The sequence below is a fragment of the Anolis sagrei genome, chromosome X (assembly GCF_037176765.1).
Source record: "Anolis sagrei isolate rAnoSag1 chromosome X, rAnoSag1.mat, whole genome shotgun sequence".
NCBI lineage: Eukaryota > Metazoa > Chordata > Lepidosauria > Squamata > Dactyloidae > Anolis > Anolis sagrei.
In genome coordinates this window covers 315,001-336,562 of record NC_090034.1, presented here as the reverse complement: position 1 = coordinate 336,562, position 21,562 = coordinate 315,001, and the positions used below count along the sequence as shown (strand labels likewise).

Below are 21,562 nucleotides of genomic sequence, written 5' to 3'. Positions count from 1 at the left end.
AAAGTTGTTACAGTTTCTTTTTCAAATCAAGCCTATGTTACCATTCCTTTCCAAGTCGAGTCACGCTACGTATTGAAGAAAGACCAAAGCAAGGACGTTGCCCAGGGGATGTGGGGAGCTGGAGCTGCCAGGTGGGAGCTCACCCCCAGGGTGGGACTGCTGGCAGAAGAAGAAGAAGAAGGGTTTGTGAACCCCTGCCTGGCGCCCCAGAGGGAGGAGCGGAGTGTTCCCCCAACATCCCCAACGTTGCCTAGGGGATGTGGGGAGCTGGAGCTGCCAGATGGGAGCTCACCCCGGGGTGGGACTGCCGGCAGAAGAAGAAGAAGAAGAAGAAGAAGAAGAAAAAGGGTTTGCGAACCCCTGTCTGGTGCCCTGGAGGGAGGAGCGGAGTGTTCCCCTGACATCCCCGATGTTGCCAAGGGGATGTGGGTAGCTGGAGCTGCCAGGTGGGAGCTCACCCCCAGGGTGGGACTGCCGGCAGAAGAAGAAGAAGAAGGGTTTGTGAACCCCTGCCTGGCGCCCCAGAGGGAGGAGCGGAGTGTTCCCCCGACATCCCCGACGTTGCCTAGGGGATGTGGGGAGCTGGAGCTGCCAGGCGGGAGCTCACTCCGAGTTGGGACTGCTGCCCTGCGGGTGGGGGTTGGGGTGGGGGGAAGTCTTCTTCCCTCCTGCCGGCAGAAGAAGAAGAAGAAGGGTGTGTGGGCACTGTCTAGATTTCCAAGGTTGTGTGTGTGTGTCCCCGGACATGGCCAGGTGCCTTTCCTTCCGGTCACCTCGGAGGGTGTGAGAGGGCCCCGAAAGGAACCCTCTCTCTGTCTGTCTGTCTGTCTGTCTATCTCCCTCCTGGCAGTGGGGCGGGGAAGATCTGTACCTCTAAGAGAAAGGAAACTTTGAAACCATCAAGCTTCTGTACCTCAATAAACTTGTGACAGTAAACTTGAGGGTGTGAGAGGGCCCCGAAAGGAACTCTCTCTTTCTCTCTCTCTCTGTCTGTCTGTCAGTCTATCTCCCTCCTGGCAGTGGGGCGGGGAAGATCTGTACCTCTAAGAGAAAGGAAACTTTGAAACTATCAAGCTTCTGTACCTCAATAAACTTGTGACAGTAAACTTGAGGGTGTGAGAGGGCCCCGAAAGGAACTCTCTCTTTCTCTCTCTCTGTCTGTCTGTCTGTCTGTCTGTCTGTCTACCTGTCTCCTGGCGGTGGGGCGTGGCGGGGAAGGGCCCCAGGAAGCCCCACCTGTGTGTGTCCTCCCTCCTTGTCCGGGCTTGGCCCCGCCCCGCTGCCGGGCAGTCCCAGGGAGAAGCCGCCCGAGCAGGAAGCTCTCTCCCTGGCTGGCTTCCTTCCTTCGAGGAGAGAAAGAGAGAAAGAGAGAAGGAAGGAGAGAAGGAAGGAGAGGAAGGCAGCGATGTCGCGCGACGCCGAAGAAGTCAACAAGCTCACCGAGAACACCTACAAAGTGAGTGAGTCAGGGAAGGAAGGAAGGAAGGAGAGAAGGAGAGGGAAGGAGGAAGTTGGAGGAAGGAAGCAGGGAGACCAGGAGGGAGAGAAAAAGTTTGGAGGTCGGCCGGGAGAAGCAGGAAGCAAAGAGGAGGAGGAGGAGGAGGAGGAGGAGGAAGGGGGTCAGGATACATTGTAACACCACCACACATCCCCAGGAAGAAGAAGCAGGGAAGTCTGACTGTAAGGAGAGCCGTTCAGCAGTGGAACTCTCTGCCCCGGAGGGAGTGTGGTGGAGGCTCCTTCCTTCTTTGGAAGCTTTGAAACAGAGGCTGGATGGCCATCTGTCAGGGGTGCTTTGAATGCAATATTCCTGCTTCTTGGCAGAATGGGGTTGGACTGGATGATGGCCCAGGAGGTCTCTTCCCACTCTTGGATTCTATGAGGCTGGATGGCCATCTGTCAGGGGTGATTTGAATGCAATATTCCTGCTTCTTGGCAGAATGGGGTTGGACTGGATGATGGCCCAGGAGGTCTCTTCCCACTCTAGGATTCTAGGTTCTATGATAGAGGAGCTTCCATCTGAACACGAGGAAGAACTTCCTGACTGTGAGATCCGTTCAGCAGTGGAACTCTCTGCCCCGGAGGGAGTGTGGTGGAGGCTCCTTCTTTGGAGGCTTTGAAGCAGAGGCTGGGTGGCCATCTCTCGGGGGTGATTTGAATGCAATATTCCTGCTTCTTGGCAGAATGGGGTTGGACTGGATGGTGGCCCAGGAGGTCTCTTCCCACTCTTGGATTCTATGAGGCTGGATGGCCATCTGTCAGGGGTGATTTGAATGCAATATTCCTGCTTCTTGGCAGAATGGGGTTGGACTGGATGATGGCCCAGGAGGTCTCTTCCCACTCTAGGATTCTAGGTTCTATGATAGAGGAGCTTCCATCTGAACACGAGGAAGAACTTCCTGACTGTGAGATCCGTTCAGCAGTGGAACTCTCTGCCCCGGAGGGAGTGTGGTGGAGGCTCCTTCTTTGGAGGCTTTGAAGCAGAGGCTGGGTGGCCATCTCTCGGGGGTGATTTGAATGCAATATTCCTGCTTCTTGGCAGAATGGGGTTGGACTGGATGGTGGCCCAGGAGGTCTCCTCCAACTCTTCTAGGATTCTAGGATTCTATGATAGAGGAGATTCCATCTGAACACGAGGAAGAACTTCCTGACTGTGAGAGCCGTTCAGCAGTGGAACTCTCTGCCCCAGGGTGTGGTAGAGGCTCCTTCTTTGGAGGCTTTGAAGCAGAGGCTGGATGGCCATCTGTCAGGGGTGATTTGAATGCAATGTTCCTGCTTCTTGGCAGAATGGAGTTGGACTGGATGATGGCCCAGGAGGTCTCTTCCAACTCTTCTAGGATTCTATGAATTATTGTATTGTTTTTAAGTGGTTTTTTTCAAATTGAAGAGAGATATTGACTCTAAGCTGGAATGTGTCCAGAGGAGGGTGACTCAAAGGATCAAGGGTCTGGAGAACAAGCCCTATGAGGAGCGGCTTAAGGAGCTGGGCATGTTTAGCCTGAAGGAGAGAAGGCTGAGAGGAGATATGATAGCCATGGATCAAGAGGTGAGAGGAAGCCACAGGGAGGAGGAGGAGTGAGTGAGCTTCCTTTCTGCTTCCTTGGAGACTAGGACGCAAGGGAACAATGGCTTCAAACTACAAGAGAGGAGATTCCACCTGAACATGAGGAAGAACTTCCTGACTGTGAGAGCTGTTCAGCGGTGGAACTCTCTGCCCCAGAGGGAGTGTGGTGGAAGCTCCTTCTTTGGAAGCTTTTAAGCAGAGGCTGGATGGCCATCTGTCAGGGGTGATTTGAATGCCATATTCCTGCTTCTTGGCAGAATGGGGTTGGACTGGAGGATGGCCCAGGAGGGGGTCTCTTCCCACTCTAGGATTCTAAGTCAGGGAAAGGACACAAGACACAGGAAACAACAACAACCACACTCAGAAACATCATCATCATCAGAAGAGAGAAAAGTTGGGGAAGAAGGACAGAAAAATGATAACAATAATAATAAATACAGAAAATATATAATTAATAAGAAGAAGAAGAAGAAGAAGAAGAAGAAGAGAGGCAGGAAAGTTGAGGAAGGACATGATGATGATGATGATGATAATAATAATAATAGAGAAGCAGGAGAGAATATTATGATAATAAATAACAAATAAATAATAAATTCTAAAATTAGCTTTGAGTCTCCTTTGGAGAGATAAAGTAGGGTGTACCTAATAATAATAATAATAATAATATAGATATGTAGCTGCTTTGAGTCTCCTTCAGGAGAGATAAAGTGGATTATGAACAAATATAATAATAATAATAATAATAATAATAATAAATGAATATATAATAATAATAACAATAACAATAATAATAATAATAATAATAATAATAATAAAGAAGTGGGAAAGTTGTGGGAAGCAGGACAGAATATTATGATAATAAATAACAAATAAATAATAAATTCTAAAATTAGCTTTGAGTCTCCTTTGGAGAGATAAAGTGGGGTGTACATAATAATGATAATAATAATAATAATAATAATAATAATAATATATTTGCTTTGAGTCTCCTTCAGGAGAGATAAAGTGGATTATAAAGAAATATAATAATAATATATTATTATTATAAATATATAATAATATTTATTTATTTATCGAGTTATCAGCAACCAGTCAATAATAATTATTATTATATAATTATATATATATATATATATATATATATATATATATATATATAATATGTATGTATGTATATAGAGCTCTTGGTGGCGCAGTGGGTTAAACCGCTGAGCTGCTAAACATGTTGACTTAAAGGTCGCAGCTTCGAATCCGGGGAGCGGCATGAGCTCCCGCTGTCAGCCCCAGCTCCTGCCACCCTAGCAGTTCGAAAACATGCAGATGTGAGTAGATCAATAGGTACCGCTCCAGCAGCACTTTCTAACCTGTACCCATCACTGGCCCGGCCCTGGTTTTTATTGCGTAATGATGTAATGTTTTGTTATTTCTTATGTTTTTAATTTGCTTTGAATTGTATTGTTATTGTTATTGCTGTTGTTGTGTTGAGGCCTTGGCCTTGGTAAGCCACATCGAGTCCTGCGGGAGATGCTCGCGGGGTACAAATACAGTTTAATAATCATAATAATAATAACAGCGCTCCATGCAGTCCTTCCTATGGCCACATGACCTTGGAGGAGTCTACGGACAACGCCGGCTCTTTGGCTTCGAAATGGAAATGAGCACCAGAGTCTCAGAGTTGGACATTACTGGACTTATGGTTGCCAGACGTTTCCGCTCGGCCACATTGTCAGGCCGGAGATTCCCGGCTGTTTTCCCGAAGAATCTTGTGCTTGGAGTGCTCTGTCTTAATTAGGGAAAGAGCCGCCCGGGTTTCGGTTTCCACCCTTGCAAGCGGGCTCCACGCCTCCTCTCCGTTTGCAGGCAAGTGCGTGTTCTGTTTACGCTGCACGTGAAGGCATTTACAAGCCCAGTTTGCCCCTTGGCAACGTCGCCTGCGCAATCTAAGATAAGTCGCATTTCTGCAAAGGATTGTGAGCTACTTGGCACGGATCAGGTGCTGTTGTTGTAGTAGTTGTTGTTGGCTTGCACTGCTAGGAGACGGTGTTCAGTTGGGGTTTAGTTTAGTTACCACCAGGTTGGAGGCAATGGGATTGGGCGTAGGACAAGTATTGAAAAACTCTAAAATTACAACAGCACAAGAACAGAGAGGAAACAAACAAGGACATCTAATCACCTCTCAACAAAAGATTGCCCCAGGCACTGCCAGGCCATCATATGCTAATCAAGGTGGTCAGTTGAAACATTCCCCCCTAGCTCCAGCAGACAAGAGTCCTTTGTCCCACCCTGGACATTCCACAGATATATAAACCCTAGTCACCTCTCAACGAAAGATTGCCCCAGGCACTGCCAGGTCATCAAATGCTAATCAAGGTGGTCAGTGGAAACATTCACACCTAGCTCCAGCAGACAAGAGACTTTTGTCCCACCCTGGTCATTCCACAGATATATAAACCCTAATCACCTCTCAACGAAAGATTGCCCCAGGCACTGCCAGGTCATCAAATGCTAATCAAGGTGGTCAGTGGAAGCATTCACACGTAGCTCCAGCAGACAAGAGTCTTTTGTCCCACCCTGGTCATTCCACAGATATATAAACCCTAATCACCTCTCAACAAAAGATTGCCCCAGGTACTGCCAGGCTATCAAATGCTAATGAAGGTGGTCAGTTGAAACATTCCCCCCTAGCTCCAGCAGACAAGAGTCCTTTGTCCCACCCTGGTCATCATTCCACAGATATATAAACCCCTTTTCCTAATTCCAACAGACCTCATTACCTCCGAGGATGCTTGCCATAGATGCAGGCAAAACGTCAGGAGAGAATGCCACCCACGACCTCCCAACCTCTGAGGATGCTTGCCATAGATGCAGGCGAAACATCAGGAGAGAATGCCACTCACGACCTCCCAACCTCTGAGGATGCTTGCCATAGATGCAGGCGAAATGTCAGGAGAGAATGCCACCCACGACCTCCCAACCTCTGAGGATGCTTGCCATAGATGCAGGTGAAACGTCAGGAGAGAATGCCTCTCACGACCTCCCAACCTCTGAGGATGCTTGCCGTAGATGCAGGTGAAACGTCAGGAGAGAATGCTTCCAGAACATGGCCATATAGCCCAAAAAAACCTACAACAACCCAATCAGGGACATGTAATCACCTCTCAACAAATGTTTGCTCCAGGCACTGCCAGGCCATCCAATGCTAATCAAGGTGGTCAGTTGAAACATTCACACTTAGCTCCAGCAGACAAGAGTCCTTTGTCCCACCCTGGACATTATTCCACAGATATATAAACCCATTTTCCTATTTCCAACAGACCTCACTACCTCTGAGGATGCTTGCCATAGATGCAGGCGAAACATCAGGAGAGAATGCTTCCAGAACATGGCCATATAGCCCGGAAAAACCCACAACAACCCAATCAGGCACATGTAATCACCTCTCAACAAAGGATTGCTCCAGGCACTGCCAGGCCATCCAATGCTAATCAAGGTGGTCAGTTGATTCCGGCCATGAAAACCTTCGACCATACATGGAATTCAGGATAACCGTATGTTAAAAAAACAGAGCGACCCCGTGAAGCCACCTTGACCGCAGAGCCATCCCGCGCCGTCCTAATTCTCAAGGCGATTGGTTCTTGCGCAGCTTGGATGCCCGGCGTTGATCTCCAACATCCACTTGCAAAGCTTTGTCTGGAGCGTTGGCTGAATCAGTGCGCTGTTTGCGTTACGCATGGCGAGAGCCGACTCATGTGTCTGGGTGTGAAAAACCATCTGAACATGCGAGTGGGTGCGGTGCAGAGCATGTACTTGTCCTTGCCCAAATTCTTGTACGGACCTTGCAAACACACATTCAACATTGATGTAACAAGAGCTGGCAAACACATAGGACACATTTGCAAAACATTCGTCCGACTGCGCCTTTGGGGGCTTTCAGGTGCAACTTCTGATTCAGTGCGCAGTGAGTTCCACCTTCCCACGAGGAACTCGATTGTCATACGGCCGTGTTGAGTGATCTCATCCAATCCAAATCGTCCATCCCCGAAGTTTGAACATACCAAATGCAGAAGATAATCTTACAATATTGACCTTGGTTTTTGTTATCACCAAACTTGTGTAAAAGCTTTCCATTCTTCTTGTAGATCTTGCCAATGCGTTTGCCGGAGGGCGAACGTTCTGCATAATTATGCGCCGCATATGATTAGCGTGCTTTTGCTTTGCCACAGGCCATAACAAGATCACCGTATGCAAAATGAAATATGAGGTGTCAACCGTATGGATTCAGATCAGGATCCTCATGTGCATCCAATTACCTAAACAACAGTCAATTACACATAAGAGTTATGTGAATGCAGGTCAAAGCGGGCCAGGGAGCGCCACCCGGGCGAAGGAGGTCTCCACCCAGCAAAGAAGGCAAAGGGAACAAAGGACAGGCAGCTTCTAAAATCATAATAATAATAATAATAATAATAATGAAAACAATCAGCTGCTGCAAGAAGATCACGGACAGACTACAAGCAGAGGCACAACACCCTTGCTCAAGTGATTCAGTGGACTCATCTTGTTGTGTTTCAAATAATAATAATAATAATAATAATAATAATAATATGGACTCTGCAAGGATGTAGATGAAACACTAGATCGCATCCTCAGCTGCTGCAAGAAGAGCGCGGACAGACTACAAGCAGAGACACAACACCCTTGCTCAAGTGATTCAGTGGACTCATCCTGTTGTGTTTCAAATAATAATAATAATAATAATAATAATAATAATAATAATAATATGGACTCTGCAAGGAAGCAGATGAAACAATAGATCCCATCTTCAGCTGCTGCAAGAAGAGCGCGGACAGACTACAAGCAGAGACACAACACCCTTGCTCAAGTGATTCAGTGGACTCATCCTGTTGTGTTTCAAATAATAATAATAATAATAATAATAATAATAATATGGACTCTGCAAGGAAGCAGATGAAACAATAGATCCCATCTTCAGCTGCTGCAAGAAGAGCGTGGACAGACTACAAGCAGAGACACAACACCCTTGCTCAAGTGATTCAGTGGACTCATCCTGTTGTGTTTCAAATAATAATAATAATAATAATAATAATAATATGGACTCTGCAAGGAAGCAGATGAAACAATAGATCCCATCTTCAGCTGCTGCAAGAAGAGCGCGGACAGACTACAAGCAGAGACACAACACCCTTGCTCAAGTGATTCAGTGGACTCATCCTGTTGTGTTTCAAATAATAATAATAATAATAATAATAATAATATGGACTCTGCAAGGAAGCAGATGAAACAATAGATCCCATCTTCAGCTGCTGCAAGAAGAGCGTGGACAGACTACAAGCAGAGGCACAACACTGTTGCTCAAGTGATGCATTGGAACTTGTGCCATAAACACCATCTGCCTGCGACAACTAACTGGTGGGATCAGAAGCCGGAAAAAGTTACAGAAAATGAACACATCAAACTCCCCTGGGGCTTCTGGATTCAGACAGAAGGAGTTTTGGAGCACAACCCTCCTGACCTCACAATTGTGTTAAAAAACAAAGTATGGATCGTCGATGTTGCAATCCCAGGTGTCAGCAGGATTGAAGAGAAGCAACTGGAAAAGCTGATGCAATACGAGGATTTAAAGATCGAACTGCACAGACTGTGGCACAAGCCAGTCAAGGTGGTCCCAGTGGTGATCGGCACACTAGGGTGCAGCACCTCAAGACCTTGGCCTGCACTTAAACACAATCGGCACTGACAAAATTACCATCTACCAGCTGCAGAAGGACACCTTACTGGGATCTGCATGCATGTTTCGCCGATACATCACACAGTCCTAGAGACTTGGGAAGCGTCCAATGTGTGATCCAATTCAACGCCCAGCAGAGTGATCTTGTCTGCTGTGGACTCATCTTGTTGTGCATCTAATAATAATGATGATGATAATAATAATAATAATAATAATAATAATAATAGTAAGAACAATTCCCTTTGCATTGTTTGCTACCCTGGAGACATCCTTAGCCCGGGTGGTGCTCACTGGTCTGCCTGCCTGGAGGAATTAATATCATTATTAAACAATAACAACAACAACAACAATTCCCTTTAAATTGTTTGCTACCCTGGAGACGTCCTTAGCCCGGGTGGTACTCACTAGTCTGCCTACCTGGAGGCATTAATATTATTAAATAATAATAATAATAATAATAAATATTATGATATGTCTCCAGGCAGCCAGCAATCTAGAGGAAAACACTCTTAGTTGGCAGAACATTTCCTTGAGTGCAACGAGGCATGAAGGGCAGCAGCGTTGTGTGTTTACTCCTTGTCGGTTGCTCTGTGCTGCCCGCATTGTGCACTTCCCGCTCGGTTGTTAGCACAACATGAACACTTACTTTGAAAAAGTAAATAAAAGGGCACCGAATGCACGGCTATCACAAATGGCTGGGTAGCCATTATGGCCATCGGAATGTATTATTATTATACCCTAATTATATCAAAGTGGATATGTATCTATTATTAGAAAGTATTATTGTATTATTACTATTATTATTGCATTTATCTATACCCCGCTTTATCTCCCCGAAGGAGACCCAAAGTGGCTTACAATTAAACGTCTGCCCACACAGTTCAAATATGCAAATATGCAAATATTGACACGGAATTAAACATAACAATATTCTAAATCCACAGTTAAAATCCATTAAAACATATGCAAAGCTAACAACAACAACAACAACAGAATCCTAGCATTGGGAGGGACCTCCAAGGGCCATCTAGTCCAACCCCGATACTATATTACTAATAATAGTAATAATAGAATCCTAGCGTTGGAAGGGACCTCTGAAGGCCACCTAGTCCAACCCTAATAATAACAATAGTAACAATAATAACAGAATCCTAGCATTGGAAGGGACCCCCAAAGGTTATCTAGTCTGACCCCAATATTAATAATAATAACAATAGTAATGACAATAGTAATAATAATAATAATAATAGAATCCTATATTAATAATAATAACAATAGTAGTAGTAGTAATAGAATCCTAGCATTGGAAGGGACCCTCAAAGGTTATCTAGTCTGACCCCAATATTATTATTATTATTATTATTATTAATAATAATAATAATAATAATAATAGAACCTTAGCATTGGAAGAGATCTCCAAGGGCCATCTAGTCCAACCTTCATAATAATATCAATAATTGTAATAATAATAATAATAATAATAATAATAATAATAATAGAACCCTAGCATTGGAAGAGACCTCCAAGGGCCATCTAGTCCAACCCCGATACTATATTACTAATAATAGTAATAATAGAATCCTAGCGTTGGAAGGGACCTCTGAAGGCCACCTAGTCCAACCCTAATAATAACAATAGTAACAATAATAATAGAATCCTAGCATTGGAAGGGACCCCCAAAGGTTATCTAGTCTGACCCCTATATTAATAATAATAATAATAATAATAATAATAGAATCCTAGCATTGGAAGGGACCCCCAAAGGCCACCTAGCCCACCCCCCTTCTGCCTCCATGCAGGAGAAGCTCCATCAGAAATCCCTCCCTGTTTATGTTTCCTCCTCCCAGAGTCCTTGCTTGCCCAAAATAGAGTCCCTTCATCGGATTCCCGTCCGTATATATTATTCATACGGGTTGCATCACGTTCTTGAAATACCCTTCCTCGATGCACCAAGCGGCCGCCTCTACTATTCCAAGATTCACCCCAAAATTCTCATATATTACTATTATTATTATTATTATTATTATTATTAAATTTATATCAAAGTGGCTAAGAAGGTATAAAACATACAGGAACATCAGGACAAAAAGGAGGTAGACATAATCAATAATAACAATCAAAACAATATAAGACAAACCATAACAAAACACATGACAGATTAAAATACAACCAGTACTTTGGGTATTTTGCACCTAAAGTTGCATTCACTTGACATTATATTATAATTGAAATGATTACAGAAGTTGGACGCTTTTTTCGCTGTAAATGCACATTAAATGGTGTGGAATAATTAAATAAGGTTCATTTCTGGTTTTCCTCCCCATATTTCGCGCTCCATTAATGCCAGTCATGGTATTGTTTCTGCTGTGCCAATCAATGGTGTCCATCTGAGTGCGTCTGGTTGCAAAAGTAATGGGACTATGTATATATATATATATTTCCTGCAGGCAGGAGGTATTTTTAGGACCCGTGTCCTTGCTGGGTCTATGGCGTCATCTATTATTATTTGTCATTTCACTTTAAAAATAAAACTCCTTTGCAAAGCGTTTGTAGGATCCTTTGGCTAATGCGCCCATTGCAAGCTTCAGGAAGTAAAAAATTCAATCCAGGATGTAAGCTAATGCATTGCTGATCTCTGTTGAACTCTGGGCGGACTGGTTGTGTTCTCATGAGTCACGCACTAATGCAACTATTATGTGAGGAATTATAAAATACCAAAAATTGGACCATGAAAGGGAGGTGCGAATATTTTGCAAAAAATGCTAAAATACTTTAAATGGGACCCTGATCAGGGGGTGCGACTATTATGTGAGGAATAATAAAATAGTGAAAATGGGATCCTGAAAAGAAGGTGCAACTGTTATTTGAGGAATCATAAAATACACAACTTTGGAGTCTGAAAAGGAGGTACGACTATTATGTGAAGAATTGTAAAATACCAAAAAATTGGACCTTGAAAGGGAAGTGTGACTATTTTGCAAAGGATGCTAAAATACTTAAAATGGGCCCCTGAGCAGAGGGTGCGACTATTATGTGAGGAATAATAAAATAGTGAAAATGGGATCCTGAAAAGAAGGTGCAACTGTTATTTGAGGAATCATAAAATACAGAACTTTGGAGTCTGAAAAGGAGGTGTGACTATTATGTGAGGAATCATAAAATACAGAACTTGGGAGTCTGAAAAAGGAGATGTGACTATTATGTGAGGAATTGTAAAATGGCAAAAAATTGGACCCTCAAAAGGAGATGTGTGACTATTATGCGAGGAATCATAAATAGTGAAAATGGGACCCAGAAAAAAGGGTGTATTATGCGAGGAATACAGAACCTGGGAGTCTGAAAAGGAGGTGTGACTATTATGTGAGGAATCATAAAATACAGAACTTTGGAGTCTGAAAAGGAAATGCGACTATTATGTGAGGAACGTTAAATACTGAAAATGGGACTCTGGAAAGGGGATGCGACTATTATGCAATGCAATACATGTGTACTAAAATACTAAAAGCCGCGCCACTTCACTTTATCTGGATTCATCTTGCCAGGTGTTTATATAGATCACTTTGCATTGTTTCACATGGATTTGCATGTAGAAGTGTAATGCTCTCTCTGTGTTTTGTTCTTCTTTCTCAGAATGTTATGGAACAGTTCAATCCCGGGCTGCGGAATTTGATAAACCTGGGCAAGAACTATGAAAAGGCCGTCAGCGGTAAGCCTCCCCAACTTACTTACTTAATCTATCTTATATTGTGAATGTGTGACGAGCGCCTCATAACGAAGCTCCTTCCAACACGATACGTGTACGGAAGTTTGAATAATAAGGTATTTATTAGGATGATGATACAGAACTGTTTAAGATGTTTTTGCAAGCGCTGACATTGAAACGTTCGGAGAAAAGGTGAAGGGAAACGTTTATTGTAGATCAGGCCCAATATAACATGATATAATAATACAATATAATTTAATATAATCTTATTAAAATAATAATATTATTATATATATATATATATATATATATATATATATATATAAAATAAAAGTCAATATTTGTATGTATGTATGTATGTATGTGGAGGGCGGAAGTGCATGTGGCAGCTTTCTGATTGGCTGCCACTGTGGTACAATTTGCATAAGGTCTCTGATTGGCCAGCATCAACATTCTAAGATCCTGATTGGCTGCCACTGTGATACAATCTGCATATGGTCTCTGATTGGCCAACCTCAACATTCCGAGGAACAATCTGCATATGGTCTCTGATTGGCCAACCACAACATTCCGAGGAACAATCTACATATGGTCTCTGATTGGCCAACCTCAACATTCTGAGGGACAATCTGCATATGATCTCTGATTGGCCAACCTCAACATTCTGAGGGACAATCTGCATATGGTCTCTGATTGGCCAACCTCAACATTCTGAGGAACAATCTGCATATGGTCTCTGATTGGCCAACCTCAACATTCTGAGGAACAATCTGCATATGGTCTCTGATTGGCCAACCTCAACATTCTGAGGAACAATCTGCATATGGTCTCTGATTGGCCAACCTCAACATTCTGAGGAACAATCTACATATGATCTCTGATTGGCCAACCTCAACATTCTGAGGAACAATCTGCATATGGTCTCTGATTGGCCAACCTCAACATTCTGAGGGACAATCTGCATATGATCTCTGATTGGCCAACCTCAACATTCTGAGGAACAATCTGCATATGGTCTCTGATTGGCCAACCTCAACATTCTGAGGGACAATCTGCATATGATCTCTGATTGGCCAACCTCAACATTCTGAGGGACAATCTGCATATGGTCTCTGATTGGCCAACGTCAACATTCTGAGGAACAATCTACATATGATCTCTGATTGGCCAACCTCAACATTCTGAGGGACAATCTGCATATGATCTCTGATTGGCCAACCTCAACATTCTGAGGGACAATCTGCATATGATCTCTGATTGGCCAACCTCAACATTCTGAGGGACAATCTGCATATGGTCTCTGATTGGCCAACGTCAACATTCTGAGGAACAATCTACATATGATCTCTGATTGGCCAACCTCAACATTCTGAGGGACAATCTGCATATGATCTCTGATTGGCCAACCTCAACATTCTGAGGGACAATCTGCATATGATCTCTGATTGGCCAACCTCAACATTCTGAGGAACAATCTGCATATGGTCTCTGATTGGCCAACCTCAACATTCTGAGGAACAATCTACATATGATCTCTGATTGGCCAACCTCAACATTCTGAGGAACAATCTGCATATGGTCTCTGATTGGCCAACCTCAACATTCTGAGGGACAATCTGCATATGATCTCTGGTTGGCCAACCTCAACATTCTGAGGAACAATCTGCATATGGTCTCTGATTGGCCAACCTCAACATTCTGAGGGACAATCTGCATATGATCTCTGATTGGCCAACCTCAACATTCTGAGGGACAATCTGCATATGGTCTCTGATTGGCCAACGTCAACATTCTGAGGAACAATCTACATATGATCTCTGATTGGCCAACCTCAACATTCTGAGGGACAATCTGCATATGATCTCTGATTGACCAACCTCAACATTCTGAGGAACAATCTGCATATGGTCTCTGATTGGCCAACCTCAACATTCCGAGGAACAATCTGCATATAGTCTCTGGTTGGCCAACCACAACATTCCGAGGAACAATCTGTATATGGTCTCTGATTGGCCAACCACAACATTCTGAGGTAGCATAGGGAATAGCAAAGGGTCCTGAAGCCTTCAGGAATGGTTGGAGTTGAAGTCCAAAACACGTTATGACCCCCAACAATGGCAGAACAAGACCACACCTGGCACACAGACACCCCCCCCCTCCCCGCAAGACCCACTCAACAACCCGGTGCTGTTTGAGGGAGGATGGACCACTCATTTCAGAGACCGTTGTGACCTTCATCCAATGACTGATCAAGACCAAACTTGGCACATAAACCTCTCATGGCCCACTTTACGCCCTGGTGTGGTTTGGCCAGGGATGGACCATGGATGATGGGACTTGCAGTACCATCGCTCAATTCCTGAAACCACTGCAACCCTCATCTAATTACCGATCAAGACCAAACTTGGCACAGTGAGTCTCCATGACGCCCTCTACATCCTGGTGCGGTTTGGAGGAGGGTGGACCACAGGTGATGGGACTCGCAGTACCTTCACTAACTTCCTGAGGCCACTGCGAATCATATAAGTAACTGATAAAGACCAACCTTGATACACAATTCCTTTCTCAAATTATAATATTATAATATTACTAGCCATGCGTTGCTGTGGCCCAGTCTGTGTATATGAGTTTTGTGTGTGTGTATATAGCTGTGTATATATGTATATATGTATGTTTGTGTATATATGTGGTTCTGCGCATGCGTTGCAATGCAATTTTTGTTTATTGGCTTTTAAAGTCCCTTCTGCTGTGTTTTCAGTCTTTTTATGAGTGATGGTCACTTGTTGGCCTGAGAGGTGCCTTGTGTCCAAATTTGGTGTCAATTTGTCCAGTGATTTTTGAGTTACGTTAACCCCACAAACGAACATTACATTTTTATTTACATAGATTACTATCTATATAAATAAAAATGTAATGTTCGTTTGTGGGGTTAACGTAACTCAAAAATCACTGGACAAATTGACACCAAATTTGGACACAAGGCACCTAACAACCCAATGTATGTCCTTCACTCAAAAAAATTGATTTTGTCATTTGGGAGTTGTAGTTGCTGGGATTTATAGTTCACCTACAATCAAAGAGCATTCTGAACCCCACCAATGATGGAATTGAACCAAACTTGGCACACAGAACTCCCATGACCAACAAAAAATACTGGAAGGGTTTGGTGGGCAATGACCTTTGGTTTTGGAGTTGTAGTTCACCTACATCCAGAGATCACTGTGGACTCAAACAATGATGGATCTGGACCAAACTCTACATGATTACTCAATATGCCCAAATGTGAACACTGGTGGAGTTTGGGGAAAATAGAATCTTGACATTTGGGAGTTGTAGTTGCTGGGATTTACAGTTCACCTTCAATCACAGAGCATTCTGAACCCCACCAACGATGGAATTGAACCAAACTTGGCACACAGTTCTCCCATGACCAAACACTGGAAGGTTTGGTGGGCAGTGTCCTTCGGTTTTGGAGTTGTAGTTCACCTACATCCAGAGATCACTGTGGACTCAAACAATGATGGATCTGGACCAAACTCTACACGAATACTCAATATGCCCAAATGTGGACATTGGTGGAGTTTGGGGAAAACAGAATCTTGACATTTGGGAGTTGTAGTTGCTGGGATTTATAGTTCACCTACAATCACAGAGCATTCTGAACCCCACCAACGATAGAAGTGGAGTGCCGCAGGGTTCCGTCCTGGGCCCGGTCCTGTTCAACATCTTTATTAATGACTTAGATGAAGGGCTAGAAGGCAGGATCATCAAGTTTGCAGACGACACCAAATTGGGAGGGAGAGCCAATAGTCCAGAGGACAGGAGCAGAATTCAAAGGGATCTTGACAGATTAGAGAGATGGGCCAAAACTAACAAAATGAAGTTCAACAGTGACAAATGCAAGATACTCCACTTTGGCAGAAAAAATGAAATGCAAAGATACAGAATGGGGGACAATGCCTGGCTCGAGAGCAGTACGTGTGAAAAAGATCTTGGAGTCCTCGTGGACAACAAGTTAAACATGAGCCAACAATGTGATGTGGCGGCAAAAAAAGCCAATGGGATGTTGGCCTGCATCAAGAGGAGCCTAGTGTCTAGATCTAAGGAAGTAATGCTCCCCATGCTCTATTCTGCTTTGGTTAGACCACACCTGGAATATTGTGTCCAATTCTGGGCGCCACAATTCAAGAGAGATATTGACAAGCTGGAATGTGTCCAGAGGAGGGCGACTCAAAGGATCAAGGCTCTGGAGAACAAGCCCTATGAGGAGCGGCTTAGGGAACTGGGCATGTTTAGCCTGAAGAAGAGAAGGCTGAGAGGAGATATGATAGCCATGTATAAATATGTGAGAGGAAGCCACAGGGAGGAGGGAGCAAGCTTGTTTTCTGCTTCCTTGGAGACTAGGACGCGGAACAATGGCTTCAAACTACAAGAGAGGAGATTCCATCTGAACATGAGGAAGAACTTCCTGACTGTGAGAGCCGTTCAGCAGTGGAACTCTCTGCCCCGGAGTGTGGTGGAGGCTCCTTCTTTGGAAGCTTTTAAACAGAGGCTGGATGGCCATTTGTCAGGGGTGATTTGAATGCAATATTCCTGCTTCTTGGCAGAATGGGGTTGGACTGGATGATGGCCCAGGAGGTCTCTTCCAACTCTTTGATTCTATGATTCTATGATTCTATGAATTGGGCCAAACCTCCCACACGGAACCCCAATGAGGGCCACAGCAATGCGTGGCAGGGGACGGCTAGTAATATAATAATGAAATAATAACAATATAATAATATAATAATATAATAAGCCGGTCTGAGTCCCTCTACGGAGGTTGAGAAGATCGGGATATAAAGTTTTAAATTTAAACAAAATGAAATAATATATTTAAAATAATAAAAATATAATAATAGTGAAATAATAATATAATATAATATAATATAATATAATATAATATAATAATTTGGCCCATGCCTGTTGTGGCTGCATGGAAATGGAGTCACCGATTGCGCAATGGGACTGAGTCATCATGGCCGCACATCCTGAACAAGTCACCCGTCTGGAACGAGACGCGGCCGTTTGCATAGACGTTCCGTGTACTCTGATAACCATCTTGCAACTGCCTTCTGTACATGTCAAGCTCATGTACCAAGTGGGAGGGAACCCGCCTGCGCAGGGCTTTGTGTGCCTCTCGGCCCTTATTGCGCAGTGATTCACTTTGGCTGTCTGGACAGGAAAATGACCCCGTCATAGGTTCATGTGGGGAAAGGATAGGCATGTTGCCAAGGGTTGCTCCACGTGAAGCCATTGCTGGTTATCCCCTGCACTTCATGCCATTGCAATCATCGCTCGCTTAGGGAGAAGATTACTATTGTTATTATTTATAATTGAACTAGCCGTCCCCTGCCACGCGTTGCTGTGGCCCAGACTGTGTATATGTGTTTTGTGTGTAAGTGTCTGCATATATTTGTGTATATGTGTATAAATGTGGTTATGCGCATGCATTGCAATTTATTTTTTGGCTTTTTAAGTCCCTTCCGCTGTGTTTTTCAGTGTTTTGAGAGTGGTGGTCACTCGTTGGCCTGATTGTTGTCTTGTGTCCAAATTTGGTGTCAATTCGTCCAGTGGTTTTTCAGTTATTTTAATCCCACAAACAAACATGACATTTTTATTTATATAGACTAGCCATCCCCTGCCACGCGTTGCTGTGGCCAGCTCTGGAGGTCATGGGGGTTCTGTGTGGGAGGTTTGGCCCAATTCTATCGTTGGTGGGTTCAGAATGCTCTGTGATTGTAGGTGAACTATAAATCCCAGCAACTACAGCTCCCAAATGTCAAGATTCTATTTCCCCCAAACTCCACCAGTGTTCACATTTGGGCATGTTGAGTGCTTGTGTAGAGTTTGGTCCAGATCCATCATTGTTTGAGTCCACAGTGATCTCTGGATGTAGGTGAACTACAACTCCAAAACCAAAGGACACTGCCCACCAAACCCTTCTAGTGTTTTCTGTTGGTCATGGAAGAACTGTGTGCCAAGTTTGGTTCAATTCCATCATTGGTGGGGTTCAGAATACTCTGTGATTGTAGGTGAACTATAAATCCCAGTAACTATAACTTCCAAATGTCAAGGTCTATTTCCCCCAAACTCCATCTGTGTTCGTATTTGGGCATACTGAGTATTTGTACCAAGTTTTGTCCAGATCCATCACAGTGCACTCTGGATGTAAGTGAACTACAACTCCCAAAGTCAAGGTAAATGACCACCAAACTCTTCCAGTATTTTCTGTTTGTCGTGGGAGGCCTGTGTGCCAAGTTTGGTTCAATTCCATCATTGGTGGGGTTCAGAATACTCTGTGATTGCAGGTGAACTATAAATCCCAGTAACTATAACTTCCAAATGTCAAGATCTATTTCCCCCAAACTCCTTCTGTGTTCATATTTGGGCATACTGAGTATTTGTACCAAGTTTGGTCCAGATCCATCACAGTGCACTCTGGATGGAAGTGAACTACAACTCCCAAAGTCAAGGTCAATGACCACCAAACTCTTCCAGTATTTTCTGTTTGTCGTGGGAGTTCTGTGTGCCAAGTTTGGCCCAATTTCATCATTGGTGGGGTTCAGAATGCTCTTTGATTGTAGGTGAACTATAAATCCCAGCAACTACAACTCCCAAATGACAAAATCATATTTTTTTTTGAGTGAAGGACATACATTGGCCTGAGAGGTGCCTTGTGTCCAAATCTGGTGGCAGTTCCCCCAGTGGTTTTTGAGTTCTGTCAATCCCACAAACGAACATGACATTTTTTATTGATATAGATATAGATATTCCAATGTGTTGTGTCTCCTTTCTTTAGCGATGATCCTGGCGGGGAGGTCCTACTACGATGGCGTTGCCAAAATCGGAGACATTGCCGTCGCGTCGCCTGTTTCTAAAGAACTGGGTGAGTAGCGCAATGCGCCGTCCTCCATGCGCAGCGTGTCGCTTCTCTTTGGTGCACGGAATGGCCCGGAGATCTTTCCCATCCGGATGTATGTCGTGATGACTTCACTATGTGATCAACGGGATTTGGATTATGATGGTGGATGAGAATGCCTATTTTGCACGCTTTGGATAATGTAGATTGGAAGGAGAGCTATCTCACCTGAATAGGAAACAATATTCATAGACGGATGGATGGATATTAGAGGTGTTTTCGTCAAAGCTTTCAATAATCAATAGATGTACAAATCTAAAATAATTTAGGTGGTGGCAGCGAATCTACCAAAGTACATACATGTTACCACACACTCATATATATAGTGATGACTTCACTATATATATGAACTGGATTCGGATTATGACGGTGGATGAGAATACCTATTTTGCATGCTTTGGATAATGTAGATTGTAGAGGCATTTTCGTCAAAGCTTTCAATAATCAATAGATGTACAAATCTTTCTGAACTTTTAGGGGATTGATCCCCTGTTGTCTTGTGTCGTTGTGGAGAAAATTCAAGGAGATCGCTCTTGTTGTTTTCTTTTACAATAATATTGGGTTGTTTTGTGTTTTCCGGGCTGCCTGGCCCTGTTCCAGAAGCATTTTCTCCTGACATTTCATCCTCATCTATGTCAGGCATCCTCAGAGGTTGTGAGGTCTCTTGGAAATGACGCAAGTGGGGTTGATATATCTGTGGAATGAAGTCCAGGGAGGGAGAAAGAACTCTTGTCTGTTGGAGCTAGGTGTGAATGTTTCAATTGGTCACCTTGATTAGCATTTGATGGCCTGACAGTTTTTAGGTGTGCCTTGTTACTGCCTGGGGGAATCCTTTGTTGAGGGGTGATTATTAGCTGTTCCTGATTGTTTCTTCTCTGGAGTTCCCCTGCTTTGGAATGTTGTTCTTTATTCATGGTCATAATTTTGTTGTTGCATTGTCGAAGGCTTCCATGGCCGGAATCACTGGGTTGTTGTCGGTTTTTTCGGGCTATATGACTATGTTCTAGAGGCATTCTCTCCTGACGTTTCACCTACATCTATGGCAAGCATCCTCAGAGGTAGTGAGGTCTGTTGGAACTAGGAAAAAGGGTTTATATACCTGTGGAATGACCAGGGTGGGACAACGGACTCTTGTCTGCTGGAGCAGAAGATTGCTCCAGGCAATGCTAATCAAGGTGGTCAGTTGAAACATTCATACCTCGCTCCAACAGACAAGAGGTCTTTGCCCCACCATATAGCCCGAAAAAACTCAAAACAACCCTTTGTTGATGTTGTTGTTTATTCATTCAGTCGCATGTGGACAATTTCAACAGAAAGGAGGAAACCATGAAAATGAACAAAATCTGGCTCCCGGTATTTTAAAAAACTCTAAAATTAGAACAGTAAATAAAGAACTAAACTCAAACACAGGGGAACTCCAGACAAGAAACAATCAGGGCCAGCTAATCACCTCTCAACAAAAGATTCCCCCAGGCAGTAACAAGGCACACCTATAAACTGTCAGGTCATTAAATGCTAATCAAGGAGGCAAATTGAAACATTCACACCTCCCTCCAACAGACAAGAGTTCTTTCTCCCAACCTGGACATTATTCCAATTTTCCAGTTTGCAACAGAACCCTCAACCTCTGAGGATGCCTAACATAGAGGTGGGCGAAATGTCAGGAGAGCATGCTTCTGGGACATAGCCAGACAGCCCGAAAACCTAAACAACCCAGTGATTCCAGCCATGAAAGCCTTTGACAATGCAATAATATTGTTTGTAAAAACTTATTAAAATCCCCAAAAATCAGTGGATGAGTGAAACGCTCCAAAACTTGGTGGGCAAACAGGGGCCAATGGGTTCTGCAATCAGAGCAAGCTTCATGCCGAAAGCTCTAACGCTGAAGGAGAAATGAGCCGAGGAAGCTCAATGACGTAACGAGAAAGACATGAAAATTTCATTGCAGCGTAATCGTTACGATACGGAAAACTTTGCGATATTTTGGAAACACTTGAGGAACGGTTTGCAATTTAAGTCATGAGTCCGGAGACATTTCTGGGGAGATGGTGGCCGACTTCTTTGCTTTGTTTCCTTCTCAAAAGC

At 43.8% G+C, this 21,562-nt stretch overlaps 1 protein-coding gene across 1 annotated transcript in view; it reads left to right on the top strand.

The window, feature by feature from the left end:
* The first annotated feature begins 1,318 nt into the window (after positions 1-1,318).
* Positions 1,319-21,562, top strand: part of LOC137098019 (BAR/IMD domain-containing adapter protein 2-like 1) — a 75,691-nt gene continuing 55,447 nt past the window's right edge. Inside the window, exons 1-3 of the mRNA XM_067473709.1 lie at positions 1,319-1,456; positions 12,444-12,519; positions 19,358-19,444. Of these exons, the coding sequence (XP_067329810.1) occupies positions 1,406-1,456; positions 12,444-12,519; positions 19,358-19,444 (214 nt within the window). The 5' untranslated portion in view covers positions 1,319-1,405. The remainder of the gene's footprint in view (positions 1,457-12,443; positions 12,520-19,357; positions 19,445-21,562) is intronic.